Raw genomic sequence first — 12,794 nt, 5'->3', positions numbered from 1 at the left:
GGGTGTGGGCCGAGTTTGGGGCCTATCACCAGAACACAGGGTCAAACCAGTCACTTCGGTAGGATTTCTCTCCCCAATTTTAGATTAGTTCTGTGGTTTTCCAAGTGTGGCCTGGGAAGCCCAGGGCTCCCCAAGACCCTTTCAAAGATCTGCAACGTGAAAACAGTTTTGTAATACTGAGATGTTACTTGCCTTTTCCACACTCGCCTGCTCACAAGTGCACAGTGAGGTTTCCAGAGAGACTACTTGATAGAATGCAACAGATTGACTGCAGAAGCAGACATGAAAATCCAGACATTAAAGAGACATAAAAAATGCAAAAGAATGCTGCTTTCCTCACTAAAATGGCTTTCATTTTGGAAAACTGAGTTCTATTTGCTATGGTTACTTATGGCAACATGTAATGGGCTTATTATTTTTAAAAGAGCATAGCTTAGACAAGTTGACCAGTTTTGATGTCTACAGTAGTATCAGTAAGAGACGTAGAAGCAAGAGGTCTTTGGGGTCCTCAGTAATTTTTCAAAGTGTAAAAGGGTCCTGAGGCCAATATTTGAGAAATGCTAGACCAGATACTGCTGCACCTGGCCTCCCACCTCCCATGAGGTAAGAGTACGAATGGTAAGAAGGAGCTAACGTGGCTTCCGCCCGGCTGATACCATCTTGACCAGAGAAACTGGTCTCAGAGAAGGTGATAGACATATTCCATGCGGGGGACACACAGGAGAGTCACACAGAAACCCACTGAAGGGGTAATCCTCGGACTGGTTTTTCCAGTTTCCTGAGCTCCATCAATATCCACACCACCCTTCCAGCCAGCCAGGCTGCGGAGGACCCTCCTGACACAACCGGAGGACAGCTAGCAAAGTCCAGTGAAATGCCTGGGCTCTGTGTCTTAGGAAAAGTGAAGCCCAGTCAGTCACTCCACAGAACCGCATGCCAATAACTGGGCTAGTTTCCCTTGTTGAATTCATCTTCCCAAATTGTTATGGAATGGCCCTTGGGCCTGGTGACCAGAGGATCAAGAAAGAGAGACTTTTCCTGGTTCCACAAGCCAACTGGCTACAAGAACTTACAGATGCTCCTTTCCATCTGTATCTCCACTTCTGTCCTCCTAAAACAAGGACCAGCCCCTTCGGGCTTCACCGGTACCACTCAGACAAGGATGGTAAAGGGTTTTCCTGCCCGGGCACAGGAAGCCCCCCAGCCCGGTGCGGACACTTCTCATGCCATGTCATGGGTCCAAACATAGTAATCATCACTTCTCAGGAAGAATTTGATTTTAAGTTTGGAGCTTTTTACACTTCAGACCCCCAAAAGTTAACCAGGCATCTGCAGATTCTGGGCCCAGCAGGAAGACCTCAGGACTTGGGACACGCTGTCATGCTCACGGTCCCTCTGGCTCAGGCCCTTCCCGTTGACATGGCTCATTTTAATGCTCATTATCCACCAAGCAAGCAGCTCCCGGGTGCCTGGCCTCATGCCCCATCCTGTCCCTCTACAGGTAAGGACTCATGGGCTCCGGGGAAGGAACATGCTTGGGTCATCTGGCTTGACATCAAGCGGTGAAGTTAAGGTTCCAGCCTGCCCCCGCGTCCAGCCAGCTCCCCAGCAGTGCACAGCCCAGAGCGAAAGCGCCATCTGCGTTTCCTTAAAAGCCTCTCAGGACCTAGATCTTTCAGTGTGGCTTTTCCTGTTTCTCCCTATTGTTCTAATCTAGAAAGGCTTGAAGCAATTTACAACACGTCCATACAGACTCCTACTTAGAAAAACATTCCTAACAACCGATCTTGTTTCCAAAGCTGCTCTCAGTAAAACGAGGACGTCAAATCCCTGCAAACAGAAGACTCAGTCCCATAGGCCCCTTGCCCCGGCGCCCAAGCGGGCATCACAGCAGGGAGCTGAAGGGAACTTCCCTGGAGGCTTCGTTCCTAGAAGGAACGTGAAGCATGTCACCTGCCCCCACATTTTAAAATACTCTTGATGCGCAGAATTCCAGAGGCTCCCAGAGTTAGGTGAAGAAGGGGTGAGAGGCTCGGTTTCGTTTTCCCTGGGTTAACTAGGGGCATATTTTGTCATTGCCTTTGGGATGCATGCAGAGCACAGCAGTCTCCGCCCTGGAGCGTCACTGGGAGTCACTGTCTTTTTAAAGTGTCCTGTGAATGGGGTGAGGTACCGATCAGCCCTCGTAGCATCCGCGGAGCCCCAGCCAGTCCCCCAGAGCTGCTCAGACACCCACGCAGTGTGCTGCACAAGGACGTGAAAGGGCTGGAGGCACCGGCTGTGAAGAACGGAAAATGCCCGGCCTAACTAGCCAGCACGGAAGAGCAAAGCCAAGGGTATGTGCTCTGGGGACAGACTGCCATTGATGAGCCGTATGACCCCAGGCGAATGACTACACACTCTCCCAAATTCCCTCCTCTGGAAAACAGTAAACACAGAGAACCTACTTCACAGGCGGAAAGGATGAAAGAAGAAAATGCCAAATGTCATTGGTTATAATCACTATTGGAACTTTGAAAACAAGAGCGTCTCAGAGCTCCGTCCCAAATCCTTCATTTGACAGATGAACACATTGGCCTTAAGAGGACGGACGGCCTGCCCCAGGGGAAGCGGCTCCGCCGATCACTGGGGCAAACGGCTTTGCTTCTCCGCTGCAGAGCACCACTTCCTCTGGGGCATCCACACAGGGCTGCTGTTTCTGGGACTGCCGACAGGGTCCTCCATGCCTGCTCCGCTGTCAGGCCTGTGACAGCCCTTCGAGGCTCACTCTCCAAGAGCCCACACCCCCCTGCGAACTGAAGGAATGCACTTCATCGTGCTCCGGGAGCCTCTGAGTCATCTCTACGAACCAGCCGCCATCCATCCGTCCTGGACGGAGAGCTCTCATCCTCCTCCAGTTTCTGGAACTAGGACCTGGTGTTTTTCCTTTGGATCTTGCTTCCTGAGTGTCTTCCACCTCTCAGTACATCAGGTTTCCCTCCCAACTTCACACCGGGGGCTGAATGCCAGAGACAGACAGAAGCATCTGTTCTAAGATCCTGGAGGAAACACTGAAGACCGCACCTCAGAGCTCACCGCGCTTTCCCAGCCCACGGCCCCTCACACAGAAACTTCATCTGCCGCCCCATGGCTGAGTGGCCGAGGTGACCGCATGTGCAGACAGCTTGCTGGACATCTGCCCCAGGCAGCTGAGAGGCTGCTGATGACCATCTGAATCCCAGTAGCAGGGAACAGTTACCATGGCTACCGAAAGCTGCACCCATTGGCGGCTGTGGCTCTGGGGACTGACCCAGCCGACCTCTCCAGCTCCCCTGCAGCCCTGGGAGTCTATGGTTACACTGAGCAAGCTGAGCCCGTGCCTGCTACAAGAAAATAGGAAGTCCTGTGACATAGAAGGTTCGGGCATAGACAGCAAGGATTTCATCAGAAGTATCTCAGAGGTCACCTTGTCTTACTCATCAGAAGTGCTGAGTCACGGGGCTACTTTCTACCTCTGCTGCATTAAAACGCCGTGCCTTGATTGTTTTGGTCCATTTTAGACCCTCTACAAGATGAGTTCGCTACCACCACATTTAATCTTCCTTCCTTTTACAGCTCTGGCCAGTCATTTCAGTAGAGCTTTATTCCGTATTGTGATCACGGAAATAGCCCAGAAAAACTTGCGTCACCGGGCCGAGAGGGGTGTGCTCCATCAGACAGGACATGTGGATCACGAGCCTTCTAAGAACCAGGAGGAAGGAAGTCATTCATAAAGGAGGCAGATGCTGAGCTGCAGCTTTGCTTTCCTCTTGCAAGTCCTCTGACTCCAGGAATGTGGTTCATCCTTCCGCCACAGAGGGGACGGGCTTCTCTTTAAAACCAGCCTGCCAGAAGCTGCCCACCTTTCCGAATTAGGACAGAGCTGGCAAGTGGCTAATTTGACCCCTGCATTTTCCATACTCGGGGAGATCACGGGCCTGGCTGCGCACCTCCCGAGACCCGACCTCTGGACAGAGAAGCGTGCAGACTTCTGCAGGACCTGCCAGAATGGGAGAAACGCCCAGAAGCCAGAGCGCTGCCGATGCTCCTGAGAAAGGCTGCAAGCCTTGCCTGACTCCTGATGCACGAAGCTTTCTGTTAGACAGCTGCTTGGAGATTTTTTAAAAATCTGCTTATATCAAGATTAAATCAAAGCCTTTATTAAACATTCCTCCTTCAAACAACCCGCATTTGAGCCAGTACCCCTCCCCGACTTGTGAACTGTGAGGGCGCTGTGTCCCATTCCCCCGACAGGTTGCACAATACTGCAAAGCCACACCAAGACACAGAACCCCAGGCCGACGTCCAGGGGCCGTGTCCCACTCAGGATCTAGGCAGAGGCTGGTAGCACGGGCTCCCGAAGCAGAGCTCAAGCGCAGGGGAGAGGAACCGGAGGTCTGGCCCCACCTGTTCCAGACCCAGCCATGCTCAGCTGGATGGTCCACTCGTGGCTGTCACCTGGTGAGGCTCACACATGTGCTTTTTCGTCTCTTCTCCAAAGAAAAAGGTGAGAGATGGAGGAGGCAATTTTCAGTTGTGTGTGGGTTTGATTTAAGGCTTTGGCTGTGGTCTTTTGAAATATTAAAATACTTTCTGGGAACGCCATCTCCTAAGCTCCCCATCGGAACAAACGTATTTTCAAAAATGAAAACATTGAACAAAGAGGTGGAGCCCGGCCCGGGATGCCGGCGGATCAGGTCAGGATGGTGTCGTCCACCTGCTCTGTGGAGTCGGCCTGGCTGGCCAGCTTCTTCAGGGACCGGCGGTTGCACTCATTCAGCACCTCCAAGCTGGCCACATCCAGGATCTTGGAGAGGGCCTGTGGGGAGGATGGAAAGGAGGAGACGTTGTCAGAAAACTGGACTGCAGTTTTCTCCAAGCCAATGCAAAAACAGTGTTAACCTCAGAACTAGATGTGGCGGAATCTGACAAAATAAAGGGAGTCCGACGGATCCCCGAAGTCATGCGCTGAGTAGGGGTGGGGCGGAGCAGGGAGGGTTTCTGGGGCTGGGGGCCATGTGACACTCTATGTCACAGGGAGCCGTGCTTGTTCGGTGGAGCATGCAACTCTTGATCTTGGGGTTGTGAGTTCAAGCCCCATGTCGGGTATAGAGAGTACATAAAAAATTAAAAATTTAAAAAAAAAAAAGGTGCCTAGGGGTGGAGGAATGTGTGAGGGGGGCTCTGGGTTTCACCAGGCAGCCCCCCTGGGATTGGCTTCATAGTTTGGGTGCCATGTGACACTCTATTTGGAGAAAGGGCTCTGTTGCCAAAAGAAACCTGAACACCACAGGAACAGAGGACTGCTTTTAGGCACCAGACCGGTCACCTGACCACAATCTGCCCCTCACATTCGGCATATGGAGTGGCAGAGCAGAGCCTGATCCTCAGGGATGCCGCCCAGAAGGACAGTCGCCCGCTGAATAGCAGCCACAGGTGCCCACCTGGAACAGCTCTTCGCCCTGCCGCATCTTCAGGAGGTTGACGATCGCCTGGTCGCTGTAGGCCCTCACGACGGTGTTTTTATCCTTAGTATTGTCCAGTAGAGCCTTCAGGATGGGTTTGATGGCCTGGGGGTCCAGGGGAGGCAGCGGGTCCTTGTTTGCCCACCAGATCATCTTCTCGGCCACCAGCCTGATGTCACTGGATGGGTTCTGCAGACACTGTGAAGAGGACCAAGCGCTTTTAGTCAGGCACATCCAGTCTGCTTCTCAAGGAAGCCCCTATTTCTACCCTGACACTCCCTCTTCATCGGGAAACTGACCCCAGTGCTCCATTCTGAGGTCTGCCTTTCCCCTCGTGGGTGGGTGACAGACAGGCTGTGACATCTCTGCCCCTCACGTCGTCTCGTGCCACTCTCCCTTTTGGTCACTACTCCTGGCCCACATGGGCTTTCACTTCCTCAGACATACCTGCCCCTTCCTACCCTGGGGCCTCCACACTGGCTGGTCCCACTGCCTGGGACGTGCCTGCCCCTGGTCCTTGCATGGATGGCTCCTTCTCCTCCTTCAGGCCTCAGCTCAGGTGTCTGCCCTCAAAGGTCTCTGCTGACAACCCTCCCTAAATTAGGGCCCTCCCCATCCCCACAGGCTTTCTGTGCATCTCAACTCTGCAGATCTTGTCTGCCCCATGCAATTCCACGCCTGGAGGGTCTGGCCCAGCCGGGCACATGGAGGATCCTAAGTCAACACCGAGGAAGAGCCATGTGCAAGGTGAGGGCATCACACAGGCTCAATCTAATGGGGGCCCTGAGAACTTGCAGCAGGGCTCCCGGCTCTGCAAGAACCTCATCACTCAATCAAGGGCCACACACCAGCAGCATTGATATCACCCGAGAGCTGGTTACAAAGGCAGAGCCTCACACTTGGCCCCACCTCTTCGAATATAAATTCTGGGTCTGACTTGTCTGTACATTCATGTTTGAGAAGCACGCTTTAGGACATGGGTGGCAAGGGCCCTCTGTCCGGCTCTTGCAGCCACCATGATAACCATGCTAAGAGCCATGCCAGCAAAAAGGAAGCAGGGAAGAAAAGATCTACTAAGATTTGAACCCAGGTCCATCCCAAAGTTTACTAAATCAAGATGCCTAGGGGCATCTGGGTGGCTCAGTCATTAAGTGTCTGCCTTTGGCTGGGATCATGGTCCCAGGGTCCTGGGATCGTGCCCTACATCGTGCTGTTTGCTCAATGAGAAGCCTGCTTCTCCCTTTGTCTGCTGCTCCCCCTGCTTGTGTTTTCTCTCTGTCAAATAAATAAATAAATAAATAAGATCTTTAAAAATAAAGGAAAAAAGAATTAAAAAAACTAAATCCAGATGCCTAGAAAAAAACGCCTAAGAGAGTGGTTCTTAAAGGTCTTATGTGCAGAATACATACCTGTCAACACTTCAATATCAGAAAAAAAAAAGAATACAATTTTAAGAATGGCAAACGATGTCAATAAACACTCCACCAAGTGAATGTAGGGCTGGCTAATAAGCACATAAAAATTTTCTATAGGAGCGTCTGGGTGGCTAGTCGGTTAAGAATCCCACTCTTGGCTTCAGCTGAGGTGATGATCTCAGGTTCATGAGATCGATCCACACATCAGACTTTGCACTCAGTGTGGAGTTGGCTTGAGATTCTCTCCTTCCCCCTCTGCCCCTCCACTCACATGCATACTCTCTCTAAAAATAAATGAAATCTAAAAAAAACATTTGTTCTACATCATTACCCATAGACAAATGCAAATTAAATCATGATGTGACACCACAGCACATGTCTGAGGAAGGACAAAATTAAAACAAAGAAATGTTTTTAAAAATATATAAAAATAGTGGTTCTTAACTTGATTTGGGGTCACAGGTCTACCTGAAAATCTGACAGGAAGTCAGGCACTCTTCCAGAGAAAAAAGCACACAGAACCCCTCTGTGTTCCATTCCCACGGGTTCAGAGATCTCCCAGACAGAGCCAGCCTGACAGCATATACTTCCAGGGTTCTCTGGTCATGGGTCCTTCTCACAGGCTGCCCCCACTCACCTTAATGAACAGGCTGGACAGTTTGGCGGGCAACTGTCCTCCTCCGGTCTCGATGTGATGCTTCATCAGGAAGCCCATGCCCCGAACCCCACTCACCGCAATGGGGATCTGTGGGGAGAGGAGAGAGGTGGCTGGGGTGGCATCCTGCCCTTTCCTCAGAACAGTCGAGACAGGCTCTGTCCCATCCCCAGAATATCCAGGACCCCAGCCCCTCACACAAGCATCCCCCCCGCCGCCCCACATACAACTTCACATCCAAGACTCTTTGACAGCTCTCTTTCAGACAGGCTGCTCTGGCTAGGAGGCCGACAAAGCCTGTATCACAGCTTTCCAGGAGTGGGGTTCAGAGACCTTCTGACCTAGAAGGAACCTCTAGATGCTCCCACCCAAACTCCTCATTGTTTACAGGTGATGGAACTAAGGCCCAAGGAGATCAAGTGGTGGCCCAAGGGTACAGAAAGTTACTGACAAAGTCAAAATTCAAACCCAGGCCTCTCACTGTCCAGTCTGGGGTTGAGCCATCCCCCCAACCCCACCCCCCCTGCTACATCAACAAGGCTACAGCAGTGGAATTTAGGCGAGAGGAGGAGGAAGAGGATGGGTCTGGTTGCCCCTAAGACTTACCCTGTCTGCCATGGCATTGCTGAGGATCATGTCCTGAACTTCACCGCTATACCTGCCCGCACAGAGTCTGCCGGGAGCCACATTCACAGCCACGGACAGCGCCAGGCTCCGCCCATGCCGAACCATCCAGTCAATGCCGGACACGTCCGCTGAGTGGAAGGACACAACTGGATCGACCTGCACTTTACAGTGTGCCCCTACCACCCGTGAAGCCCCCAGGCCTCCCCAACCTGGGCCTGGAGGAAATCCCAGTCCACACTGCACCCGGCCTCCCTGCCCAATGTGGCAAGTTAAGGAGAGGTCTCTCTCAAGCTGCTTCGGACTCGCGGCTGTGTTCTCTGAGCAGAGACACAAGGCGTTACAGCACCACTGGAAACTCCATTTTGCTTCAAGAGCTCAATTCCCCAGGAGAGGCTAGCTGCCAGAAGGCCCTTGGGCGGCAGGGGTGGCGTGGGGTGGAGACGGGCCCTGCAGGAGGTCCCCAGTGCAGGGGAGACCTACCCAGCAAGCACTGCTGAAGAACAGCGTTGAGCTCCTCTTCAGTCAGAAAGGCACAAAGCTCACCCAGGCAGCCGGCCGAGGAGATGCGCGTGTTGTCCTGACGGGGCACAGAAGTGAGTGAAACAACAGCCGCACCACCAGCTCCCAGGTCAGCGGGGCCAGCCACTCTGCCCAGGATGGAGGGCAGGGGAGGTGGCAGAACAAGGCGACTCCGGAGCTCTAAACCCCATCCTCACTCCAGGCACTCGCGCTCCTGCCGCCAGGGCGGGACCGTCATTCCTGGCAGCCGCCACTGGGCGTGGAGTGAACCACCATACGCCCCGCACTCCGCTCAATTTTAGAAAACTCCAGTGTGTGTGCATATGCTAACCACCAGCATAATAGCAATAATAACCGTGTTTAGGTAGCACCTTTCTTCTTAGAAAGTCGGAATGTTTTCCGTGTGTTCTCTCAAGTAGTCTCAACAGCCCTGGGAGGCAGGGAGGGGCCCAGAGGGGGCGGCAGGCCCAGAGACCCTGTCTGAGCTCCTTTCCCCACAGCACTCCTCCCCTGCCAACCCTGTATGTCATCTTGTGTCCAGAGCGACACCCTGCTACCTCTCTACTATGCTGGTGCCCTAGAGCCACCTCTATTATTTGGGTTTGTCCTAGGAAGTCAGAATGAAGCCACTAATCAACCCGAGGAAGGTAAGTGAAAGCCGAGCATTTTCTGTCAAAATCAGAGCCAGATGCGGCCTGCTCCTTGCTGCTCCCTAGCCAGCAACCTACGAGAGAGGGAGCGGATTTTCAGTTATGTGCTATGTTATTAATAAGTGCCAACCTGATGTGCCTCCCCCAAAATCAACCAACCAGCCAATCAGGGCTAAGGGCCTGCTGAGAGGCCAATGCCAGGTTGGCACCCTGGGTGGCCCCCGCTGATCCAGGGGAAGCTCTGAGAAGGGGGAGAATGGTATGACCACAGTTTGGGCCTCTGAGCTCCAAGCAGAAGCCCAGGTGCCAAGCAAGACTAAAGCTGGCTCTCTCTGACGCCCACTCTCTCCAACAGGATCTATTTTAAGCTCCACTGTGGTGAAATGCAAATTGGCCTAAATACTAACTTTTGCTTACACTGGGCATGGCCCTGTAAAAATCCTGACAGACTGTGACCAAAGGAAGGCACAGTCTCCCATCTGTACCCGGAGAGAAGGCGGGGGCTCTAGTCAGAGAGCAGCAGCTGGGGATAGGGCCAGACTTCCAGAGCAGTGGTACGCCCAGCAGCGACAAGGGCTGGCCCCACGTGGGCACACAATGAAAACGTGTGAACCAAAGGCCTCACTCCAGAGATTAGCCTCACAAATGTAAATTAGGCTGCACAGCAGAGGGCCCACCACTGCCTCAAAGAAGAAAGAGAGAATTCTTACCCACAGACCCAACTCTCTGCGGGACCTGCCTCAGCGCTGGGCAGCCAATGAGTACTTAACACACGCTTTCAGACTGGGGAAGGGAGGGCTGCGCCGATGAACGAGACAGCACAGAAGTCAGAGGGCTTGGATTCTGGCTCTGGCTCCACCCCTCACCAGGGTGCGGCCCCAGGTGAGTCTCACCCTCTCCGACAGGGCTAACACCTCCCAGCCTGTCCCGGACCCTTAAAGCCAAATTCCTTAAGGGCCGTGACCATACCTGCTTCACCTTTGCGTGAAGACCCTGAACCAATAAATGAATTTCCTGAACCAATAAATGAACCTCTTCATTTGACACATGGGGAAACGAGGGGCAAAGATGGAAAGTAGCTTGTTGAAGATTAGACAGCAAGTTAATGAGAGGTCCTACCTTTCCTTACTGTGAAAAGCTTACCTTCCTTATCTGTGAATCAGAGCCGACACCGACACCACCCGCCCCATCTCCTTCACAACTGAATGCCTGGGAAACCATACAGAGTGATGGGCCCATCGGGAATGATTATTACCACTGAGCAATTGGCAACTATACCTAGTTCTTCTAACACAAACCAGGGACGCCAACCAAAGCAAAGAGAAGGGGAACCAGCTGAGCCCACCAGCCCCGCCGCCCACCCGCAGCCATACCTCGTCGTGTCCCAGCATGCTCAGCAGGAGCGAGACAATGTTCTTCCGAATGGCCACATCCACTTTGGCCCCTGCTCCCTGAATCACAAACCTCAGGGCCTGCAGCATGGTGTCCCTACAGAACCAATGCACCCAACTTAAACCCTGGCTCTCCTTCACCACTGCTCCCGCCCACATAAGCCCAGTCCGGCCCGGGGAGGCTTTGACAGCTGCCGGGCCTCCTCACAGCCAAGCACTGCCCCAGCGGCCCCTCACCTGACACCCGGGTCTTCCATGACACGGATTCCATTCAGCAGCTCCGTGAAGAGGGGGTCCACCTTGATGTGGATGGAGATGAGCTTCCCCAGAGCGTCAGCAGCCTTCAGGCGCACCCCCCGGTTGGAGTCCTGTAGGGCTTTGGTAAACGTGGTCTGCAGCTGGGGCAGGAAGGGCTTCAGGGCAATCCCAACCTGTTTGAGAGACCCACGCAAGAAGCACAGCTGCGCTGGAGGCCAAGGCCACCACGCACTACAGGCACAAAGCAAACATAGACCACCATGGGTGGAACCAGCTCCCACATGCAGGCTGGGAACAGACGTTCCAAAAGACAGGAGAGCCAGCACAAACAGGTTCTGTTCAGTCCCATTTTCAGCATCTTTCTCTGAACTGGGAGGAAGAGGAAGAGGACCACCAGCACGGCCACCACCTCCTCCAAGGGAGCCACTGGTTGGCTTAAAGGGAGACTAGTCCACATAGACAAGTGACCTGAAACCTCTACCTGCGAATACATGAGAGAGTGGGGCCGGGGCGCCTGGGCAGCTCAGTCGGTTAAGTGACGGGTTTCAGCTCAGGTTGTGATCTCATGGGTCATGAGACTGAACCCTGCATCAGGTCTGCACCTGGCACGGAGTCTGCTTGGGACTCTCTCCCTCTAACCCTCGCCCCATCTCTCTTTAAAATAAATAAATCTTAAAAAATAAAAGAGGGGCACCCGAGTGGCTCAGTCCATTAAGTGTCTACCTTTGGCTCAGGTCATGATCTCGGGGTCCTGGGATTGAGCCCTGCATCAGGCTCCCTGCTCAGGGAGGAATCTGCTTGTCCCTCTCCCTTTGCTCCTCCCCCTGCTCATGCTCTCTCTTACTTGCTCTCTCTCAAATAAATAAATAATCTTAAAAAAAAAAAAAAAAAAAAAGGAAAGAAAGAGCAGGACAGGATGATGGCTGTCCTATTCCAGTGCTAAGACGGGGCAATGAACTACGTATAGAAGGGCAGGTGCCGTCTTCTTAGCAGTCGATACACGGGCCGAGCACGGACATGGAGCCCTCAGGACAATCTTATGAAACAAATGATCTCAGAAAGTCACCCCTCCCAAGACTGAAGATTTACTTATTGTTAAACGGGAAAATCAAAGCAGCTGTTTGGAGGTGTGCAAATACTGGGGTTGTGGGCTGTGGGCTGCTGGGAGGCACACTATGGAGTGAAGCCAGTAAATCAGAGGTAGGAACCATCTGGCCATGGATGACATCAACTCATGGCCTGAGGGACAAAGTCTGTGAGGAAAGGGCTCCATTTGTACACAGAGTTATAAAACACCACAGAAGAGAACAGCACAGGGGTGCCTGGGTGGCTCAGTTGGTTAAGCATCCGATGGTGATTTCGACTCAGGTCATGGGATCAAGCCCTGCATCAAGGCTCCGTAATGACCACGGAGCCTGCTTGAGATTCCCTCTGCCCCTGCTTATGAGTGTGCTCTCTCTCTCTTAAATAAATAAAATCTTAAAAAAAAAAAAAAAAAGCACAGAACACAGGTGAAAATGAAAATGATACTTAATTTTTTAAAAAAGACCCATCTTCTATAGAGTAAGACTAATGCTCACAATGTCATGTTTTATCTGGAAAGTTGCTCCCCACACCTTCCCCTCAAAAGGGGTGGGGGGAGAGAAAACTACAAATTTTATTTTATTTTATTTTTTTTTTTTTTTAAAGATTTTATTTGTTTATTTGACAGAGAGAGATCACAAGCAGGCAGAGGCAGGCAGAGAGGAGGAAGCAGGCTCCCCGCCGAGCAGAGAGCCCGATGCGGGGCTCGATCC

General features: G+C 52.5%; 1 protein-coding gene across 1 annotated transcript in view; it reads right to left on the bottom strand.

Annotated features, from left to right (window-relative positions):
- Positions 1-4,162: 4,162 nt before the first annotated feature.
- GCN1 (GCN1 activator of EIF2AK4) overlaps positions 4,163-12,794 on the bottom strand; it is a 60,780-nt gene continuing 52,148 nt past the window's right edge. The window contains exons 52-58 of the mRNA XM_059139506.1: positions 10,978-11,171; positions 10,723-10,837; positions 8,661-8,757; positions 8,160-8,308; positions 7,536-7,643; positions 5,463-5,681; positions 4,163-4,837 (exon numbers count right to left, since the gene is read on the bottom strand). Of these exons, the coding sequence (XP_058995489.1) occupies positions 4,712-4,837; positions 5,463-5,681; positions 7,536-7,643; positions 8,160-8,308; positions 8,661-8,757; positions 10,723-10,837; positions 10,978-11,171 (1,008 nt within the window). The 3' untranslated portion in view covers positions 4,163-4,711. The remainder of the gene's footprint in view (positions 4,838-5,462; positions 5,682-7,535; positions 7,644-8,159; positions 8,309-8,660; positions 8,758-10,722; positions 10,838-10,977; positions 11,172-12,794) is intronic.

Source organism: Mustela lutreola, chromosome 11 (assembly GCF_030435805.1).
Source record: "Mustela lutreola isolate mMusLut2 chromosome 11, mMusLut2.pri, whole genome shotgun sequence".
NCBI classification, from domain to species: Eukaryota; Metazoa; Chordata; class Mammalia; order Carnivora; family Mustelidae; genus Mustela; species Mustela lutreola.
The sequence above is the reverse complement of the archived record's forward strand: the minus strand, read 5'-3'. Positions and strand labels throughout refer to the sequence as shown.